The 19771-nt window shown below is 64.0% G+C and overlaps 3 protein-coding genes and 1 long non-coding RNA gene across 4 annotated transcripts; 3 read left to right on the forward strand and 1 right to left on the reverse strand.

The window, feature by feature from the left end:
- The first annotated feature begins 2026 nt into the window (after window positions 1–2026).
- Window positions 2027–4095, forward strand: LYPD2 (LY6/PLAUR domain containing 2). The gene is made up of 3 exons (XM_061438409.1): window positions 2027–2200; window positions 3336–3455; window positions 3820–4095. The coding sequence occupies exons 1-3, from the start codon at window positions 2143–2145 to the stop codon at window positions 4026–4028; spliced, it is 387 nt and encodes a 128-aa protein (XP_061294393.1). The 5' UTR covers window positions 2027–2142; the 3' UTR covers window positions 4029–4095.
- A 3529-nt stretch (window positions 4096–7624) lies between these two features.
- On the forward strand, window positions 7625–8822 carry SLURP1 (secreted LY6/PLAUR domain containing 1). The gene is made up of 3 exons (XM_061438415.1): window positions 7625–7711; window positions 8153–8272; window positions 8468–8822. The coding sequence occupies exons 1-3, from the start codon at window positions 7651–7653 to the stop codon at window positions 8665–8667; spliced, it is 381 nt and encodes a 126-aa protein (XP_061294399.1). The 5' UTR covers window positions 7625–7650; the 3' UTR covers window positions 8668–8822.
- A 3206-nt stretch (window positions 8823–12028) lies between these two features.
- On the reverse strand, window positions 12029–15364 carry THEM6 (thioesterase superfamily member 6). The gene is made up of 2 exons (XM_061438414.1): window positions 14852–15364; window positions 12029–13496 (listed from the first exon to the last, which is right to left on the reverse strand). The coding sequence occupies exons 1-2, from the start codon at window positions 15362–15364 to the stop codon at window positions 13383–13385; spliced, it is 627 nt and encodes a 208-aa protein (XP_061294398.1). The 3' UTR covers window positions 12029–13382.
- Window positions 15365–16328: 964 nt separating this feature from the next.
- LOC133260265 (uncharacterized) lies at window positions 16329–19444 on the forward strand. The gene is made up of 2 exons (XR_009740707.1): window positions 16329–16417; window positions 16567–19444. It is a non-coding gene; the product is annotated as an uncharacterized LOC133260265 (long non-coding RNA).
- Window positions 19445–19771: the final 327 nt, after the last annotated feature.

Raw genomic sequence — 19771 nt, forward strand, 5'->3', positions numbered from 1 at the left:
GGTAACTCAAGTGTTGACTCTACCTGGACCAAGATCAAAGTTGCTACTGGTTCTTACTCCTGCTTGGACTGCCGGTTACAGTAATTCTTTTACTGACCTCTGCTCCCTGCCTTTTTAACCTACTTGTCTAGTTTGTTCTTTCTAAGGACACAAGAGCTTCCCAGACGAAGTGAAGGTGACACCTGACCCCTGACCCCAGTCACACACTGAGCCTGACTCTGGTCACACTCTGATCCTGGTCACAGTCTGACCCCTGACCCTGGTCACACTGATCTCTCACACTCTGACCTCTGACCCTGGTCACACTGTGCACACTGACCCCAAGGCCTCTAGAGGAACAGGGAAGGGCATAGACCTCTTAGCAGGGAGGCTTCCCAACAGAGCACCCAGACCCTGGCTGGGGCACATTCCTCCTCACTCTGTGCACAGCTGTGACTTCAGAAAGGCTCTCTAGGAGGAGCTAATGCCCAGAGGCCAGACTTGTTCCAGAAGAAAAGGACAGGTGAGGTCTCTGGGTCTAAGGACAGAAGGCATTGGGCTGGTCCAGCCGCTGGGAGAATGGCCCAGGAGGAAGCTCGGGTGTGCAAGGTGCTGTCTGCTCCTGTTAGCCGCGCCCAGCATCACCCCGGCGTCCTGGGGAGCGGCAGAATCAGACAGGCCTGGCTGCCGTCTTGGCTGTCATCCAGCACTTCCTTTGAAGTGACCAGCTTGTCAACTTGCTGCGACAGCCTCTCATCCCGAATCTGAAACTCTGGCACCGCCCCTCGCTGTGGTGTCAGGAACCAGGTCCAGGGTCTGACACCTTCTTGGGCGTCTGACACCTTCTTGGTGTTTAGGGAAGGCTGGTCGCCTCTCCCCACCCTGGTGCCCAGGGAGCCGCAGCTCTCCCAGTCTCAGGATCAAAGACCACAGCCCACATGGAGCTGCTGCCCCCGGACTAGAAAAAGCCACTGGGGGCCCTCGGGTGGAGTGGGAGGTTCCCAGGCAGAATTTCAGCCTCAGGACGAGAGGAGGGAAGGACACCCTGGAGCAGGAAGGCAGGGGTGGAGCTGGAGGGGAGTGAGATCTGGACCCGGTGGGAGAGGAGGGAGGAGCCCAGCGGGGCTGTGGTGGAGCCGGGTGAGTCGGGCCCAGCCCGGCCAACCAGGCCTGTCAACAGCCCTGTCCCACACCTACCCATGCTGACTCGGGCAGCGTGGGGCCCAGAGTGGGGAGGCAGGGTCACAGACAGGGCAGACCCTGGAGAGGCCGAGGTGCAGCCCCCGGGGCGGGGGGCGGGGTGGGGTGGGGGTGTGGGCGGGCTGGGGAGCAGTGCCTGGAGCTGCTTGAACCTAGGACCGGATCCGTTTCTCCCCCTTCTGAGTCTGGGGCCAGGCCCATCCTGTCAACTCGCTGACCTGCAGCGGGGCCAGGGGCTCCGATCAAGGCGTGCCGGACCCTGGAGGGGACACCAGGATTCGTGTCCCCCTCCCCCTCCCCTGCCACCGTCCAGGATCTTTCTGTTGACCCAGCAGTTTTGCTGTCTTTGTGCCTTAGCCTCTGAGCACATTTTGGCTGGTTGTCCAGGCGACCATTTCCCCATCAGGATGCCCCACGTGACCACCTCAAAGAAGCCGTGCACTGGGGCCTGGGCACTCTGGGAGGACTCGAACCCAGAACCACTAGCCCAGGACTCAACACCGCAGACAGGAGTGGGCATCCAAGGCCCTTGACAGAGGCGGGAGTCAGGGTGCAGGGGAGCCCCCCTCTGCCGCTCCCTTCCAGGCAGGCTGAGACCATCCTGAGGGGCAGTACTGTCTGGTGGGGAGAAGTCAGAGCACCCCCGAGGGAGTTACAGAGGCAGGCAAGGACCCCCAACCATGAGAGAAGGGTCATGAGGGGGTCACAAGGGTGCAGGGAGGGGCCCAGACCGCGGGAGGCGGAGGAATGAGGAAGGGGCAGGGAGGGGCGGAGGAGAGCCACGGAGGATCGGGTTCAGGTGGAAGTGGGTGGGGCCCCCGGGTAGGGGGCGGGCCTCCGTACCTCCACCACCCGGGAAACCAATCCACCTAATCTGCACGGCTGACGGGTCGGGTGGCTGCACGGTGCTCCCATCCCCTCCGAGGGGTAGGCCCAGGACCAACGTGCTGCAGGAACCAGACCATGTTGGGGACACGGCTGGCACTGCCAGCGCTGGTGCTGGCCGCCTGCTGTGAGCTCGGTGAGGGGTGCCCAGCGGCCGGAGGGAGCAGCAGGGGCCAGGGAGAGGCAGAAAGCAGGGAGGTGAGGAAGGCATGGGGGGCAGGCACAGAGGGGCACCGGCAGAGGAGTGCCTGGGGCCCAGGGAGGATGAGGACGGGGACAGTGGGAGGCGCTGTCCAGGGCTGGGACTGGCAGGGTGGTTGGCCGCCAAGGCCCTGGGTGCCCACTGTGGGGAGTGGCCCTTCATCAGGGGCGTGGGCACCAGGGACGGGCTCTCCGCTGGGGCAGGCGGGCAAGGTCAGAGTCACATTCCCAGATTCCGGGGCCGTGGTTCCTGGGGCAGGACTCAGGAGATGCCGTGGCGACCCCAGGGAGGCACTGGGGTGGGGGCAGCAGTAGGTGCAGAGGGAAGCAGACCGGACATCCTGGGGGACTTGGGTCTCAGATACCCAGACCCTCACGGGCCCCACTCCCAACCTGAGGAGGAGCTGGTGGGGTGGGCCCCAGCCAGGCTGTTCTGTCCAGGAGGAAACGGAAGTGTCTGGGAGACACAGTAACAGCAGTAGGGGCGGAGGGCCAGGCTGCAGGGACCCAGCTGGGGCACTGGCGCTGGAAGGAAGGGGTCAGCCCACCAGCCCGCACCCTGACCCACCTGGGTCCCTCTGGGCCTGAGCTCTCCTCCTCACCCTTGTTAAGCTTCCACCAGCGGGCACAGCAGGCCCGGCTCAGCCCACCCTGCACACCATACACCTCCCTGCCCGATCTCCGATCCCCCTGCAGCACTTGGGGTCCTGCATGTTGCTGATGAGGACGCCGGGGGTGTGTGGGGGGTGACCTGCTGCAGTGAGGCCCTCCGGGCCCCTGCCTGGGCCTTTACTGCAGAGGTGTGGGTGCAGCCCCACCTCCGTGTGCCTCCCCAGCACCCCCAACACAGCAACATCTCAGCTTTGGCCGGCAGGCTGAGCCCGACCGCCAGGGGCATACTCTGCCTCGGGACTCAGCGACCCAGCTCGCAGCTCTTGAATCTTCCTGGGGTTTTGGTTGGTTGGCGACTGGAGGATCGGTGGCATTGTCCCCCTCAAACCTGGGCTCTAGAGTCCCAAGGCTTGGGAGGGACAGGCCTGCCTGACCAGCCCTGGCCGCCCCTTCCCCAGTGGTCACCCTGCAATGCTACACGTGTCCTGAGCCCATCAACGTGTCCTACTGTGTCACCATCACCACCTGCAATGTCAACGAGACCATGTGCAAGACCACACTCTACTCCCTGGAGACAGGTCAGTGGGGCGGGTGAGCAGGGCCCCAGAGTCGGAGCTGCCTGCAGCCCAGGCCCTGTGTGCGGAGAGCAGCTACCACCTTTGACATTTCCAGAAAGAGCTTTTGGTCCAAGCAGTCAGGCTCCCTCCCTCTTTCCTCACCCTCCTTCCTGGAATGGGAGGCTCTTGCAGCCTTGCTGGGGAGTCACGGAGTGGCCTCACCCCTCGAGGCAGCCTGAACAAGTCACTGCGCGCCCCTGGCGCAATGGTGGTGGAAGGAAGGAGGGGCCAGGTCACAGAGGGGCTGAGCCAGAGTGGGTGCTGTGGGAGGAGGCTGGGCTGGGGCTCGGGGGCCAGCCTGACGCCGGTGCCCCCATGCCCCCAGTGTACCCCTTCCTGGGGGACTCCACGGTGACCAAGTCCTGTGCCAGCAAGTGCGAGCCCTCGGACGTGGACGGCATCGGCTGGACCCGGCCCGTGTCCTGCTGCAACACTGACCTGTGCAACGTGGATGGGGCGCCCACCCTGGGCGGCCCCTGCAGCCTGGCTGGTGCCTTCCTCTTGCTCACCCCACTCTTGAGCCTCCATCTCTAGACCCTGGCCCGCAGCCCCATGTAGCCCAGCCCCCAGCGCCTCTGAAGAATCACGGCCCACACCTGCACCAGGCCTCCTGAATCTGTTTTCTGGGAGCAGACCTACCCGCTGGATGGGGGGGAGGGCTGCCTGCTGCAGCTCTGGCTCCTCAGCCTAGGCCGTGTCCCCCTTGGCCATTCTAGCCCCTCCATCTCCCCACCCTCTCTGCCCGGCCCAGGCTCTCTCTCAGCCACGCCGCTGCCCCATCTGTGGGCCCTCCATCTCCCTGTGATGGGGTAAGGGGGGATGGTCACTAGACCTGCACACCCTCTAGTCCTGCCCACCCTCTAGTCCTGCGCACCCACTAGTGCTGAGACACCCTCTAGTCCTGCACACCCACTAGTCCTGCACACCCTCTGGTGCTGAGACACACTCTAGTCCTGCACACCCTCTAGTCCTGCGCACCCACTAGTGCTGAGACACCCTCTAGTCCTGCACACCCTCTAGTCCTGCGCACCCTCTAGTCCTGCGCACCCACTAGTGCTGAGACACCCTCTAGTCCTGCACACCCACTAGTCCTGCACACCCACTAGACCTGCACACCCACTAGTCGTAGCTCTGGGGGCCTGGCTGTGGCAGGACAGGAAGTGGGGCCCACAGGCACACCACGTCCACCAGGGCTGGATCAGGGGTGGCTTCTTGGAGGAGGGGGCATTAGGACTGCCCTTGAATGACAGAGACATTGGGTACAGGATGGCAGGCCAGGCCAGGCGGAAGGTAGGCAAGGGGGGCCAAGAGTGGCCCAGGACCTGGGATTACTCCACGAAGCCCCCAAGGCTCATCGGCCCAGCCCCTGAACAAGGCCTTACCCTGGGTCAGGCCTGTGGTGACAGGGTCCCCTGCGTCATGTGGCGGAGGGGGCAGAGTGGGGGAGTTCCAGGCCCTCTCCAAGCCCACCCCAGAAAGTCCCCCAGAAAGCCCCCAGCCCCGCTCTCACAAGCCCCACTCCCTGGTGCCCAGGCAGCCCAAGCTCCAGTGCAGAGGGGAGCTCCGTCTCTCCTGGGCCTTGGGCCAGCCCAAAGCCTCCAGGCTGCTTCCCCAGGAAGCCCCCGCCCCACAGGCCTCTCATACCCACTTCCTGCCCCCGTCCCTCCCCCCGGGCCCTATGAGCACAGGCCTGGGCACTTGACGGATGGAGGGCAGGAGATGGACCCCAGGTACCCTGAGACGCACCCCCAGTCTCTGCCCCGCACCACTTCAGAGGCTGCTCTGAGGCCCTGGATGCACACAGCACCCAGAGTCTCCAGCCACATCGAGACAGGGCTGCACGGCTTTCCTTCTGCACCACAAGGTGCCCCCTCCTAGCCCACAGCCCTGAGTCCGGAAAGCCCCCACTGTCCGCCACCCCCTTTAAGGGTTTCCTGCCCCTGGATGGAGGGAAGCAGCCGCTGAACGCACAGTTGAGTCCCACTGAGGGCGCCCCATGCCTCCGGGACAGGAGGTGGGCAGCCTCGGAGGCCTCCTGTCCCTCGGACCCTGGGAACGCCACACCTCCTCTTCCTGCGGGCAAGACTCGCATTCCCAGCCAGCTCCCAGGGGCAGGACCCTTGCAGACCTGCTGCTGGGAGAGCACCTTGGACGAACCCCCCGGAACAGTGGGGGCCAGGAGGCCAGGAACGTTCACACAGTCTCAGACACCACCCCCGGGGCCGCATCTCTGGGTGCTGACCCTGTCAAGGAGGAGACCCTGCCCTCAGCTATCCACCAGCCCTCCCACCTGGCTCTTCCCGCCTCTCACAAAAACAAGGGCGGCCGTGGGTCACTTAAGCCTTAAACTCTGGATTGAGACTCAGTAAGGGCTCCCCTGGTAGCTCAGCTGGTAAAGAATCTGCCTGCAATGCAGGAGACCCCGGTTTGATCCCTGGGTCAGGTAGCTACCTTGGAGAAGGGCATAGCAACCCACTGCAGTATTCTTGCCTGGGGAATCCCATGGAGGAGGAGCCTGGAGGGCTACAGTCAATAGGGCCGTGAGGAGTCAGACACGACTGAAGCGACTATGCGCCCAGGTGTGACTCAGTAAACACACACACATGGCCCTACAGGCAAACACGGGAAGGCTGTGTGTCCATCCTGGTCACTACCCCACTGCCCTCAGCACCCTCCCTGCCATCTCCACCTCCAAGGTCTTCCGGCTCCTTCAAGGCTGCTTTCCAGCGGCCTGCCCCAATGGCCCACGGGGTCTCCCGGCCTGGAGCCCGACTAGCCCACCTGGCCGCCACTCCACATCCATCACCACCGCAACCTTCGCTGGCTAGTTTTCACAGCTGCCCCCCGGGTTGATGGTCCTCTGCCTGCTTTACATCTAAAAGAAGGGGGTCAGGGTGGCTCATGAGCAGACCTGGTCGCACAGAAGCCTGGGGGTGCCAGGACCCACCGTCTCTGAGGCTCAGACCAGACCCTGCCTGGCTGCACTTGCACAGCCCTCGTGCCTTGGCAGCCCAGGCCCCGGGGAAGGGCCGCCCAGCTGTGTGCTGGGCCACGCCCGCAGCGTGTGACTGCATTGTTTGACCTGGATTAACCACGGTCCTCCCTTTGCAAACAATTCCCTTTGTTTCCTTGCAACCACCTCCCCATCCTCGAGGCCAGGTCACTTCTGCTCACCAACTGCCCTGGGTTCCTAGTTTCATCACAGAAAACAAAAATCCAGTCTGGAGGAAGGAGAGTCACCCCAAGGTCACACACGGAGACGGCAGCACAGCCAAGGCTCAAACCCAGGCCTCCTGAGTGCCAGCCCTAAGCTCCTCCCAGCACGTCACCCAGCCCTGAGACTGGGGTGTAACTCCCTGCCCCACGGCAGGGCCCACCCCCACCCTCCACCCAGCACATACCCCTTCATCCACCACCTCTCTTACTCTTTCATAAGTGGTGAAAAAAGTGGGCACGAGGCTCAAGTGCCGGAATGTGCCCCCTCCCTTTCTAGCCAGCCCGCCCGCCACCCATGCATCGTCCATCCGTTTATTCCTCCTTCCTCCCAGCCACTCGCTCAAGCATCACCGAGCCATCTGTCTTTTCAACCATCCATCATCCATCCGCCCGTCCATCCACACACCCACCCATCCACCCACTGCACCCTCAGAGGACAGAGAAACCAGAGGCTGAGACAGCAGACGGGACCCAGGCCTCTGGCACAGGGGAGACGGGCGGTAGGGTCAGTGAGTGGCAGAGCACAGGGGTGGACGTGGGGCAGTGTGCGGTGGGAGGTGGGCCGCACGGCGGGTCCGGGAGCCCTGCTGTCTGGGGCTGGGAACAGGAAGCTCAGGCCTGGTCTAAAGGCCATTTGTGAGGAAGGGGTTGGCAGTGATGAGGGAACCATTGGGGATGTGGGCCTGGGGCACCACACTCAGCAGTGGGAAGGGGCTCCTGTGTGGCGGCCAGGGGAGGGGCCGGCCTGGCCAGCTCCAGCATCCGGGGCTCCCGCCCCGAAGGCCAGCACCTAAGCGTCCTCTGCCAGCTGCCTGCCCAGCTTCCACCCTGCTGACTCACTGGCGGCTCCTGCCGCCACCCAGAGTGGGGACCCAAGGGCTGGGTATAAATCCCCACGGGCAGCTGGCGGAGACCGCGGCCGCTCGGCTCGACTAGAGGGATGGCCGTCCCCAGGGCCCTGCTGGCCCTGATGCTCGCCGCAGCCTCGGCTGTGCACCTGGGTGAGAGAGGCGGTGCGGCTGGCTGACGGGGGGCCTGGCACTGGTCCTCGCCCAGCCCACCTCCGGGGCGGGGAGGGGGTCACCAACTGGGCTGACCGCCCTGACCCTCTGGTCCTGAGCCCGGCTCCACCCAGGGCAGGGGTCACGCCCTGCTCTCCAGGCAGGGAGACCAAGGCTCGGGTCGGCGGAGGAGGGGGGTGGGGCTGGGGGGTTGGGGGAAGGGGCCGTGCAGGGATCATGTCTAAGCCGGAGGCTGGGCCTGAAGGGACTCAGCAGGGCAAGGCGGTCCTCCAGGGAAGGACTCCGACACACGCTCCAGGCGGACCTGTGGGGAAGGGCCTGGGGCTGGACCACCCCTGGCCTCTTCTCCTGCCCTTCCTGTGACCCCCAGGGTGGGTCTCAGGGCCGGGTGATGAGGGTCTGCCCCCACCCCTCCCCCAGGTGAGGCCTTAAGTTGCATCACCTGTGAGCAGCCCACGGCCCTTCCTCTGTGCAAGAACATTACCTACTGCAAGCCGAATGAAATAGCCTGCAAGACCACGCTGGTGACGGTGGAGGCAGGTGAGGAGGGGGCCCGGGGCTACCAGCTCCCACCTCAGGGCCACACTGCAACCCCAGTAGGGGCACGGGTGACTTCCAGGCCATCGGTCAGTTAGGGTGGCCTGGGAGGAGGCAGGAAGCGCAAGGTGAAGGGCACAGACTGGGATGGCCAGTGGGGGCGGTGGTGACTGTGCTCTGACACCTGCCCTCCTCCAGAGTTCCCTTTCAATGAGAGCCCCGTGGTGACCAGCACCTGTGCCAGCTCCTGCGAGGCCACCGACCCAGACAGCATCGGGGCTGCTCACCCCATCTTCTGCTGCTTCCACGACCTCTGCAACTCCGTGGGCATTGCCAGGCTCAGTGCTGGGGCCCTGGTCCCCCTGGGGGCCGTGGTCCTCAGCCACCTCCTTCCCTGAGGCGCCCAACACTGCCAGCTGGCCACTCTGTTGGCACGTGCCCACGGCCCAAGCTCAGCAGGCACCAGGCTACTCATGGGACCCCGGGGGAGAATCATTACAGGGTGCGCTCTGCCCTCCTCCCCCAAACCTGTGGAATACATAAATAGACCGAGGCTGGAGACCATCTCTTCCTTCTGGACACAGAGAGCCCACGGGGCCGCCTTCGGGGAGCTGGGTGGGACCAGGTGCGTTCCGGCACACGACCCTTGTGCCCACCACAGCCGTTCTGAGCAGCTTCACAGGCAGGCAGGCAGAGGCTTCAGGGGACAAATGCCTTCCTGCAGTCTGACCAGGACTCATTGCTCAGCCAAAGGAAAATCTGACTCTGCTTCCAGAATATTTCCTGGGGTTCTGGAGGCATCCCCCCACCCCATGCCACCTCCCCAGGATGGAATCGTGTTCTCCGTGGGTGGGTGGGTCTGCGGGGCCCAGGTCTGCCGCGGCAACAAGGGGGGGCCTGGGGAAGAGGGTGTGTGGGGATGGCCTGCCCCCCCAGGCTGGGTCTTCCGAAGGGTGTGGGGTGGGGTGTACCTGGGTCTGCGGGCACCCACACAACTCCCCAGGCCCCAGTCACCTCCTGCGACAACAGGCCTACTATACCCTGGGCCCCAGGGACAGCTGAGATTAGAGGGGAGTGTGTGTGCAAGACCAGAAGGCTGTCGGCTTGCCCCGGACCCCCAGGGCTGGCTCAGGGCCACTCCCTGCGTGGTCTAGCCTGTCAGCTCAAGGATGGGCTGCAGAGTGTCCTTGGGGGCTGACCACTCCCCTGGAGCCCAGGATCCTTCAGCTCCAGGAGGCCCTGCCAGCTATCCCTGGCGCCCCTGGCGGTCCCTTGCTCAAGCCCACTGCAGGGAGTGGGAAGCAGGAGCTGGACTGACCCCCGCCTATCAGCGTCACCTTGCTGTCGGGCCTCTGGGCTGGAGATTCTCCACATTCTGCACCACAGGCAGACTTCCAGACCACCCCTGATGTGACCCTGCACCTGGAGGCCAGGGCCACCACTCACCTTGGCGCACAGTGAAGCCACATCACTGCCCCCTTCAGCCTCGCCAGCAGAGCAACAGGGGGACACCTCTGGGCGCTTCAGGGGTGCAGAGCAGGTGTGCAGCTGGGAGAGGCGTGGCAGCTGACCAGTCCCAGGGAAGGCAGGTGGCAGGCACCTGTGGGGCCTTCACGTGGCCAGCAGAGGGCACGCGCCCTTCGGACTCCTCGCCTGGCGCCAGGGTCACTGGTCCTCCCCGCCTGCACCTCCACCGGGAGCCATGGAGGGTGGCCTGAGCTCACGGAGGCCCGCCAAGCCCCTGCCCTGGCCCTGGGCACGCCCGCTGGTCTGCACCCCTTTGGGAGCTGGGGAGGCCATGGCTGGGGGCCACAAGAGTGGCCAGCAGGTGGCTGCAGGGTGGACGGCAGCTGTCCACACCATCTGCGGGGGTGTGCGGCCTTGAGGCAGGTGGGTGCTGATCGCACACCCCCACCTCCCGTCACATGGAAGTGGGTGGGTCACAAAGAGCTGCGGCGGGGAGATTCTCAATACTCCCCCCTCCCCGCTCACTGGCCAGAGAAAGAAGGGCGCCTCTTCCATCATGAGAGATGACAAGGAATGCCACCACTGCCCCCAGGAGCTCTGCCTCCCCGGACGTCCCTCAGGCAGGTGGCGGGGGTGGGGGGGAACGGTCACCTGGGGAGCCAGACGCCGCACGGACCACAGGGGGCGGGGGCCTGGGGTGGATGGTCCTGTACCTACTGGCGTGTGGGAGGGGGAGCATGGTCTAGGCAGAACCAGTGCCCAGGCCACATGCGGGCTGACAGTCACTTGAACTTCTCAATAAAAGCGGCCACTGCATGGGATCAGTGGGTCTTGCGAGAACTAGGCTGCAGATACACTCCCAACGCCCCAGTCCTGAAGCCAGGCCCCTTAGTCAGCAGGTACCCTTCTCCTCTCTGCTGTGGGCCTGTCCTCCAAGTGCGGATCCAGAACCTCCCCTACCCACCCAGCTGGGCTGCATCTCCCTGAAGTGGACACAGAAGTCCCCATGCCCCTGAGGCAGCCACATGCAGCCTAGATGTCCATGACCATCCTGAACCCCACCCCCACCACGCCAAGCGAGGCAGACCATGCCTGCTGCTGCTGCTGCTGCTGAGTCACTTCAGTCATGTCCAACTCTGTGCAACCCCATAGATGGCAGCCCACCAGGATGCCCCGTCCCTGGGATTCTCCAGGGAAGAACACTGGAGTGGGTTGCCATTTCCTTCTCCAATGCATAAAAGTGAAAAGTAAGTGAAGTCACTCAGTCATGTCCAACCCTCAGTGACCCCATGGACTGCAGCCTACCAGGCCCCTCCATCCATGGGATTTTCCAGGCAAGAGTACTGGAGTGGGGTGCCATTGCCTTCTCCGAGACCATGCCTAGGCACCTCCATTCCATCTCCCCAGCCACTGGTCCCACATGCTCCCAGCCAGTCACTAGAGGCCACTGGCTGAGTGCACCGTTTCCTGTCTGTGGTCCCACCAGGAACTTGTCCTGTCTGGCAACGGTCAGCTCAGTCACCTGCCACGATCCCCCAAACCCCACCGCCCCTCCCTACAGGACCTATGCAAACATGTGTCATGTGAAGAGAAACAGACCTTCTGGGAGGGGGCCCATGTGACCCTCATGTGGCCATTGGCTCAGGACAGGCATGAGGCCCCGCCTGGCAGGCCGCAGGGCCCTTGGGGAAGGTGGAAGGTGAAAAGGGCTGAGGCTCCAGCCAGCCTCCCTGGCAGCACAGCACTGCCCTGCTCCAAGCCTCTCCAGCCCCACCGCCCCATCGCTGAATGCCTGCTGCACACCCAGCCACTTTCAACAGCCTTTCTCTCCCAGGCCCCAGTGCCGGCCCCTCCTGGGGCAGGTGGTCAGAGCACGGACACCACCCCCCCGCCACCACTCACCTGCCTTCTGTCCCAGGGGTCCCATCCCTGCCCTCCTGGGAGGGGCCTATACAATGGTCCCTCTGTTCACCCTGCCCCCCACCCCACCCACTAAAACCCACTGACTTCTGCCCCACCTGCCAGCCCTCACCCTGCCCAGTGAGCCCAGGAGCCTGGGGGCCCAGACCCAGAGTCTGGGGTGGGACCTCCCAAGCCTCTGTGGACAACCACAGAGAAGGAGAGGGCTGTCTGTGAAGGGCTTGGGGCAGCTCCTTTCAGGCCGCGACCCCGTGAACCGGAACGGGCATAGGTCCTGTCCTGCCAGCGTGGACCCCAAGCTCACCCAACAATCCCGACAGCGACCCCCGCCCCGTCAGAAAGGGCTTCGGAAATGAAGACTCCCCAGCACGCTCACATTGAAGGCCCTTTACTCTTGGGCTTTCCTTAAATAAAACAGAAACACCGCGATGTTCCCATTGGCTGAGGCAGACAACGCCGTGGGGGCAGGGGAGGAAGAGGGCTGTGGACGTGCTCCTGGCCCCGCTGCCGGGGGTGGACAGGGTGGCCAAGGAGCAGTCCTGGGCCCCTCTGGGCTGCCCCGGGGGCCGCTGCAGGGACACAGGTGAGCGGGCACCCTGCCCAGGGCAGAACCCACCCCCAGAACCCTGACTCTGTCCCCAGCCAGGGACGAGGCCCACCTGCGCTGCCCTCTGAGGCCCCGGGCCAGTGCCTGCTTCTCCCCAGGTGGCCATTGCCCCAGCTGCAAGGCAGGAGAGCGGGCAGGCCCCAGCTGGCACCTCAGCAGGCTGGTAACACCAGGACAGAGCTGCTCGAGCAAAGCCAGGAAGACCCTGTGTGGCCCCAGCCCACTGCGCAAGCAGCTCTCAGTGCAGGAAGAAACTAACAGATCAACAGCCGGGCAGGACGTCAAGTCAGGCAGGGACAGCCCCAGCAGGAGGGCAGGACCCCAGCCAGGGTCACAAAGCACGGTCCTATGGGCACCCAGGCAGGACCCCACGCCTCTCCCCAATCCCTCCTCAGCAGCAGGTTCCGACTAGGACCCCCCACCCCCACCCCCAGCTATGACAGCTCACCGCCTCCACCAGAGTCTCTGCACATCTGACCTGCGCTGGGCCCATCGTACTCTCCAAAGCCCCAAGCCCCTGCTGCAGGCCCTGCTGCCACCCCAGCGCCCGGTGACCAGGCCTCTCTCCTGAGTACCCTGGGCCGGTCAGCCTGCGCCCTGGCAGGCCACACTCTGCCCCGCCCTTACGTGCAGCAGAGGGATCTGCCTTGAAATGCTGCTCTAATCCTTCCAGCTCCTCGGGGCCCACATTAGGGCCCAGGCCTTGGCCAGCTCCAAGCCCTACCCCCAGCCCCACCCCCAATGGCAGCCTCAGACTCCAAGCTCTGGCGCTCAGCGCAACCCCAGCCTGTTCCCTGCCTCAGGCAACCTGCCCACTCAGAGCACGGAAGCCTGACTTCACCTGTAAGGCGGCCCACCCTGACCCCCTGCTGCCTGCATGCCAAGGGCCCTGGGCCTCCCAGTTTGCCCATTGTCATCACCCCGAGGGCAGAGCTGGCCTGGGTGCCTGCGTCACCCCCACCCCATGCTGGGTGTGGGATGGGGTACGGAGGGGCATCAATTGGGGGTGGGGGAGGGCCTTGAGCATGTGAGGGGGCTTGGTGGGTCACAAGGCCACTCCAGCCGACCCATGCTGCCTCCAGGTCAAGGCTGGTGGGCAGGGTGGGCAGGCTGTGGCGGTCACTGCTCCTTGAGAATGTCGTGGAGCCCACTCTCGGCCCGGAGCAGCTGGCTGCTGGCCTCATTGTAGGCGATCCAGTGCTGCAGGTCGGCCGGCAGCTCCGGGGGCTCCACCTGCAAAGGGAAGGGAGGGTGAGACCGGATCCAGACTTGCCTGGAGCCCAGCCCTCCCCACGAGGCCGGGCCGCCCCACACCAGCCTTTCAGCAGGCAGATCCCGGCACTGGGCTCAGCCTGCCCCACGTTAAACCTGACACTGGACCCGGGGCTCTCCGCCCCATCTGGGACCGGACGTCCACAGGGTATCCCTGCCAGGCCGGGTGAGGGCCGCCTCACCGGGCAGGGGTGTCACCCTTCAGCCCACGCCTGACCTCATGGCACCCTCCCCTGCAGGAAAGTGCCCTTGGCTCCCTCTCCTCCAAACTTTGGTCACAGCTGAGTCCACGGATTTAAAGCCTCGATGGCTCTCCCCTCCCGGTCTCCTGACGATGCAGGAATACACACAGCATCTCTGTGGCTGTGAGGTGGGTGGGATCCAGGGTCTCTGGGGGTGTCCCTGACTCAAAGAGACAGAAAAGCAGAAGGCTGGGCCTCTGGCCTGCTGTGTAGCCTCAAGCAGTTTGCATCACCTCTCTGAGCCTGTTTCCCCACCTCTGATATAATGGAAATACATCATGCATGCCCTCACCATGACCGAGGTGAGGCTGTCTCCCTCTTCTGAGCCTGTCCAGGGCCAGAGAGGGCAGCGCCCTGCCTGAGGGCACCAAGGTGTCCAGCAGGTCCTGGCTTTGGCATGCAGGTGCCTGCCCTGGCAACCAGCACCGCAGCAACGTCCCCAGGGCCCCGTTGCCATGCCGCAGCTGCAGGCCCGACTGTGCCGGGAAGAGCAGGCCTGGGGGAGGGGCCTTGAGCCCCAGGCAGGTGCTGCCGCCCTCCTTTCTCCAACTGGAAAAGACGCAGGTCCTGCAGCTCTAGAGAGCTCAATTCTCACCCGAACCCAGGGGATGGTGACCCAGCCCCTCAGCTCTAATCTGGGTGAAGGGGGTCTCAGGACCTTGAGAACGCCCACCAATCTCTTGTCACCGACACCACCCCCACCCCAACGCCATCCTTCGTTCAGATCCGAGGACCCGTGAGACGGGCTCAGCACTCTTAGCCACACTTGGACTGAAGAGAGGGGTCTTCCCTGTTTGGAGGGTGCGGCCGGGAGCCTTGAGGAGCTAGGTTACTAAGAAGCGGCGGGAGGGGGGCATGCTGAGTCCTGCTACAAAGAGGTGATCAGGGAACCCTGAGGGGTCCCACGAAGAAAGGCATCAGTGAAGAAGGCCCTGGCCTGGGACCAAAGGGAAGGGCGGGAGCGGTACCCGGCGGGAGGAGAGCATCCCGCAGAGGGAAAGCGGCAGTGTGGGGCCAGGAGGCCAGGGGTCCTCAGGGGCCAGGGGAGACGTGCGGGGGACCGGGGACGCTCACCCTGCGCTTGCACAGATGCTGAACAACTCGCTCTGGCGAGGTGCCCAGCACGTGCTGGCGCGAGCGCAGCAGCGCGCACACGAAGCCGTCGCGCAGGCTGATGAAGCGCGCCTCCACGTAGAAGGCTCGGTCGTCCCAGCCCAGTAGGCGCGTGCGCACCTCGAACGGCTCGAACAGACGCAGAGAGCGGCGGTAGCGCGCGCAAGAAGCGGCCAGCACTGCGCGCGCCCCGAGCGCGCGCAGTGCCTCGAGCACACCACAGCGGGTCAGGTGCGCGATGCGTGCCACGTCGGCCTCGCGCAGGTAGCGCGCGTTGTTCATGTGCAGCAGCAGGTCCAAGTCCGAGGGCAGGACGCGGCCCGCATAGCTCTGCTCAGCCAGCAGGTCGCGGACGCGCGGCTGCAGCAGGCGCGCGCGCAGCACAGCGCACGGCACGCGAACCAGATACCAGCCGTCCAGCAATGCGAAGTAGGCGAGGGCCAGGGCCAGCAGCGCTACGAGCAGCTCCAGCATCGTGGCGGCGGCCGTAGCGGGCGCCGGGCGCGGGAGAGCCGTCAGCGCGGGTGCGGGTTCCGCGCGCAGCGTTGCAGCCGGCGGCGCTGGTTTCACTGCTCTGCCGGCCCGCCTGGGAACCGTTGAGCTTTGCGCGGGCGGAGCGAACCATCTCGCGAGGCCGGCTGAGGGGGCGACGTGCCTGGCTCCGCGGGCCGAAGTACCGCCTCTCGCCGCGGGCCCCCCCTCCACGCTCTCAGTGGTTCGTCCCACTCCGGGGCGCGAGCGGCTTTCGCTTTCTCCGCGGCGGGCGGGGCACAGGGGGCGGTGAGCCCAGGGATCGCAGCGGCACCTGGCGGTCACTCCGGGCGCTACGGACGCAGGAGCGCCCCCGGGTCTCCCGCAGTGTCGCCCCCGCCCCTTCTGGGAGCGCGAGCCCCTCGCACCTTCCCTGGCGCTTGAAGACTCGGACTGACCCCGGAGATTCCACCTCTAATTTTGGAGAGCCTCCAGCACTTCCCTGGCCTAGGCTGTGGAATTTTGCGGGAGAAACGGAAAATAGCCCGGTCGCCAGCGGCATTACTTGGAGACGACTGGAAACCGATCCTCCTCTGCTCCCAAACCTCCAGGGGCTCCCCGCTTTCGCAGGACGACAGCCCCACCTGCGGGCGGATTCAAGGAGTGTCTCAGTCTGGCCCCAGTACACCTGTTCAGTCTCAGCCTGTGACCTCATTAACCCCGCCGCACTCACCTCTTCCCCGCAAGATCCTGACAACCGCAACCTCATTTCCAAGCATTCCTACCCTTTACCCTTTTTAGAACCGGGAGCAAAGAACATCAGGGTGGAGAGGGAGGAGTTAGTAACTGAAATGACTCAGCCGTGGATTCAACGGTAACTTGAATAGGCACCTGGACGCCTGGCCTGACGCGCTGCTGCACTGAGTCGCTGTCCTGTCCCTTTTCTCTGCAGGGCTTTGCGCGAAGGCCCAGAGAAGGCAGGCCAGCTCGCCTGACCAGCCTTCAGGCCTCTCCAGCGACTTCATCTGCCAGTGACCCCCGAGGCCTCCTGCTCAGGTCAGTATTAGAGTCCCGGGACGGTGGGTTTGCTGAGTGATTGCTGCGGTCCAGTGGCTCTGAGAAGACATCTGGCAGCAGCTGGACTGAGGAAGCTGCCTATCCATCCAGTCCACACCCAGCGGGCTTGAGCTGCAGGGTTCTTACAGGCCGGGAAGAAGGAGCTCCTGGGGCAGCCGTGGTCCACAGTCCATGGAGCTGGGTGCTAGGCGGCCTCCTTGCCAAGGTCAGTGTCGGGCAGAGGCTGAGTGGTTTGCTTTTCTGGCTTTGCTTCTGGGACCAGCAGCTGGGCGGAGTAGGGCCAGCGTTGTCCTGGGTCCCTGGATCTGCTTGGATACTTCCAGGAACAGAGGGCTCATTTCCAATGTCAGGGCAGGTCCACCCACCGTAGGAAACCCTGGCAGTAAGAAGACCCTTCCACAGATGCTCACACTTGTCCCTATAACGCTGTCCCTGCCCTGGCTGGGCTCTGAGCCATCTGTCCAGGGGTGGGCTAGCTTCTCAGGGCCAATGGAATGCCATGCCCTTCGAGGCTCCCTTGGCTGCCCCTCAGAATGCAGCCGCCTTGTCACCCACCTTGTCCCATTCCCCCAGGGGAGGACCCTGTAGCTAGAGAGCTAGTTCTGGAGACCACAGTGCAGCTTGGTGGGCGAGGCTCCGGCAGCCCCGCCCTCCTCACAGCCCCCGCTCCTGGGTCCTTCTGAGCTTCTGCTGTGCACATCACCCAGCACACACATGTACACACACACATGCATACACACACGTGCACACATATGCACATGCACACAGGACACACGGGCGCACACGTGAGCCCACACACATGTACACACACGTGCACATACATATGCACATCCACACACACATGGGCACACAGACGTGCACACACGAGTGCACATACACATGCACAGACATCTACACACCACACACAGGTGCACACATGCACGCCCTCACAAACATGCACATGTGCACACACACATACACACACATGCACACACGACACACAGGTACACACAGACGTGCACATAGACACGCACACACTACACATGCTGTTCCTTCTACAGGGGACCCTCCCTTCCATCTGCCCCTTTCTGGAACCCCAAACTGGGCTAGATCCCCAGAGTACTTACTTTTACACTGATGCAATCCGTAGGCAGGGGGTGCCCTCTCCCCGCCGGACCCTGCGGCCAGGTGGCCAGGGCTGGTCTGTCTCGTTGACTGCCAAACCCCAAGGCCAGCGGGATGCTTGGTGCACTGAAGGTGTTCAAAATGTGAATGCCATAAGAACCAGTGCCTTCTCCATGGACGTGGACACACCTTCACCCAGTGGACACACGCCAGCGCCTTCTCCACGCCCCCACCATCCAGCTGCTTCTGTCCCACCCGGTGGACACATGGATCTTGTGACAGGTCCCTGGCACCTTGTGGAGGGCTGGAAGGAGTCCTGGGCACGGGACCTCGACCCCTTCCCTTGGCCCTGGAGCCTCTGAGCCTGCAGAACCAAGCAGGGCAGATGAACAGAGGGGTACTTCTGGGTCCCCTGGGTTCCTAAGGATTCTCCTATCTGGGTAACGCTGGGCGTCGCCGCCAGGGGCAGGCCCGCATACTAAGCTCCACTGGCTGCCTCCTGGGTTTGAGCCTCCAAGTGAAGAGAAGCATGGGCTCAAGACGCCGCCCGAGGAAACAAAAGCAACAGTGCATGTAGTCAGAACCAGCAGGCAGCCCCTGGACCCCGGCCCTGCCTGGACCCCGCCCCTGGGTCCACACCCTATCAATTCCACACAGGGGTCCCGGATCCGGCGGCAGCAGCTCTGCGGGCCCTTTTGGCCTAGCCAGTCCCGCTTGGGGCTCGCTTGGATCCGTGCATACCTTGGTCACCACCACGTTGCCATGAAGAGGTAGCCTGGGGGTTGGACAGAACCAGGGTGCAGACCTGTTTGTCTGCAGCGCCAGCTGGGTGGCCGGTCCACTGTGGAGCTGACGGGGTGGTCGCTCTGGCAGAGAGCAGCTCTGTCAAAGCACAGGGGTGGACCCTGGGAGACTCTGGGGGGACTGACCGGATTACTCCCGGGGCTGGAATTCTTTTCTGGGTGCTGTGTGCCCAGGCCCAGGCTGGGGGCAGGGACAGTCCCTGAGCATTCAGCAGCAAGGCGGTGACTCACCTGGGGGCTGCCCCACCCCCACAGCCTATGTGGGCCAGTTGAAGGGGTCTCCAGGGGTTGCTCTGCAGTCCTGGGGTACCTCAGAGGGCCCTTCCTGAGTCAGGAGAGATGCCCACCAGGCGTGGGGAAGCACTGGGCATCTCTCCTGACCCAGGAAGGGCCCCTGAGGTACCCCAGGACTGCAGAGCACCCCTGGAGACCCACACTCCCTGCTGTCCAGCCTGCCTCCTTGAGCAGCTGGAGTCAAGTGGGGAGGGTGGGGATATCCCTAGGGAGTCAGACCAGTCATCAGCCTAGGGGGAGCCCACCAACCTCAGCCCTGGAAGGGCCAGACAGGTAGTCCAGTGCAGCCAGAGTCCTTGGAGGAGGACGGCCTGGGGCTGACTGTGGCTGGGAGCTGGGGCCAGAGCAGGAGATGCCCACTGTGGGGCCTGGTTTGGGGTGGGCAGGAGCCAGCTGTGTGACCTCAGGTCAGCTCCTTCACCTCTCTGAGCCTGTTTCTACTGGAGTTCGAATGTGCAGCCTTGCCAGTTCTAACCAGCATGATCTTGGGCAAGCCGCCTCACCTCCCTGCTTCAGGTTCCTCCTCTGCACAGCCTCACCTCTAAGTAGGGAGGAACGAATGAACAATTGTGCGGGAGGTGGCAGAGAAGAGCCTGGCGTGTGGCGAGGGCTCTGTCAAGTCTGCTGGGTCATGACCGGCTACTGGAGTTGCGAGCGGATCAGATAGCATCTGCCCCCTGGAAGATGCAAGGGTCATCTGAAAAACAAACACGCCGGTCCATCTGGAGGGCCACTTCGGCCACCACAGGGTTTCTATTCCTTACCGAGGCGAGACAGAGGTCAGAAACAAAAGTGGTTTCCCTTAGAGAGTGTGACCAGGTGTGTCAGCTCGCAGAACATACCTTATTCCGTACAAGAAGCAACACCATGAGGGTGAGATGGGGGCAGGTGTCGTCCGGAGCTTGGGGACAGGGGTTTGCACTCCCTCTTTGTCCCGTAGTCTCCGTGGGGACTGGAGGGGGCTGCCCCTGCAGGTGGCCCCGTGCTGTTCGCACCCTTGGGGGGGCCCGTCAGTGCCCGTCCCGCAGGAGGGGAGACCTCTGCCCGGGGAGCTGGGCCGGGAGCTGAGCTGTTGTGGAGGCTTATGGCTGCGAGGCCTCAGGAACGGCAGGAGGTGGGGCAGGACGTGGGT

The sequence above is a fragment of the Bos javanicus genome, chromosome 14 (genome assembly GCF_032452875.1).
Source record: "Bos javanicus breed banteng chromosome 14, ARS-OSU_banteng_1.0, whole genome shotgun sequence".
In the NCBI taxonomy this organism is placed as follows: Eukaryota; Metazoa; Chordata; class Mammalia; order Artiodactyla; family Bovidae; genus Bos; species Bos javanicus.

Bases quoted from the DNA above. Each gene is read 5' to 3' on its own strand.
- LYPD2 (XM_061438409.1), top strand. From the start codon at position 2,143: ATGTTGGGGACACGGCTGGCACTGCCAGCGCTGGTGCTGGCCGCCTGC. The intron at 2,201-3,335 runs GTGAGGGGTGCC...CCCCTTCCCCAG, and splicing joins GGCCGCCTGCTGTGAGCTCG to TGGTCACCCTGCAATGCTAC. The intron at 3,456-3,819 runs GTCAGTGGGGCG...CCATGCCCCCAG, and splicing joins ACTCTACTCCCTGGAGACAG to TGTACCCCTTCCTGGGGGAC.
- SLURP1 (XM_061438415.1), top strand. From the start codon at position 7,651: ATGGCCGTCCCCAGGGCCCTGCTGGCCCTGATGCTCGCCGCAGCCTCG. The intron at 7,712-8,152 runs GTGAGAGAGGCG...CCCCTCCCCCAG, and splicing joins AGCCTCGGCTGTGCACCTGG to GTGAGGCCTTAAGTTGCATC. The intron at 8,273-8,467 runs GTGAGGAGGGGG...GCCCTCCTCCAG, and splicing joins GCTGGTGACGGTGGAGGCAG to AGTTCCCTTTCAATGAGAGC.
- THEM6 (XM_061438414.1), bottom strand. From the start codon at position 15,364: ATGCTGGAGCTGCTCGTAGCGCTGCTGGCCCTGGCCCTCGCCTACTTC. The intron at 13,497-14,851 runs GTGAGCGTCCCC...TTCCCTTTGCAG, and splicing joins AGCATCTGTGCAAGCGCAGG to GTGGAGCCCCCGGAGCTGCC.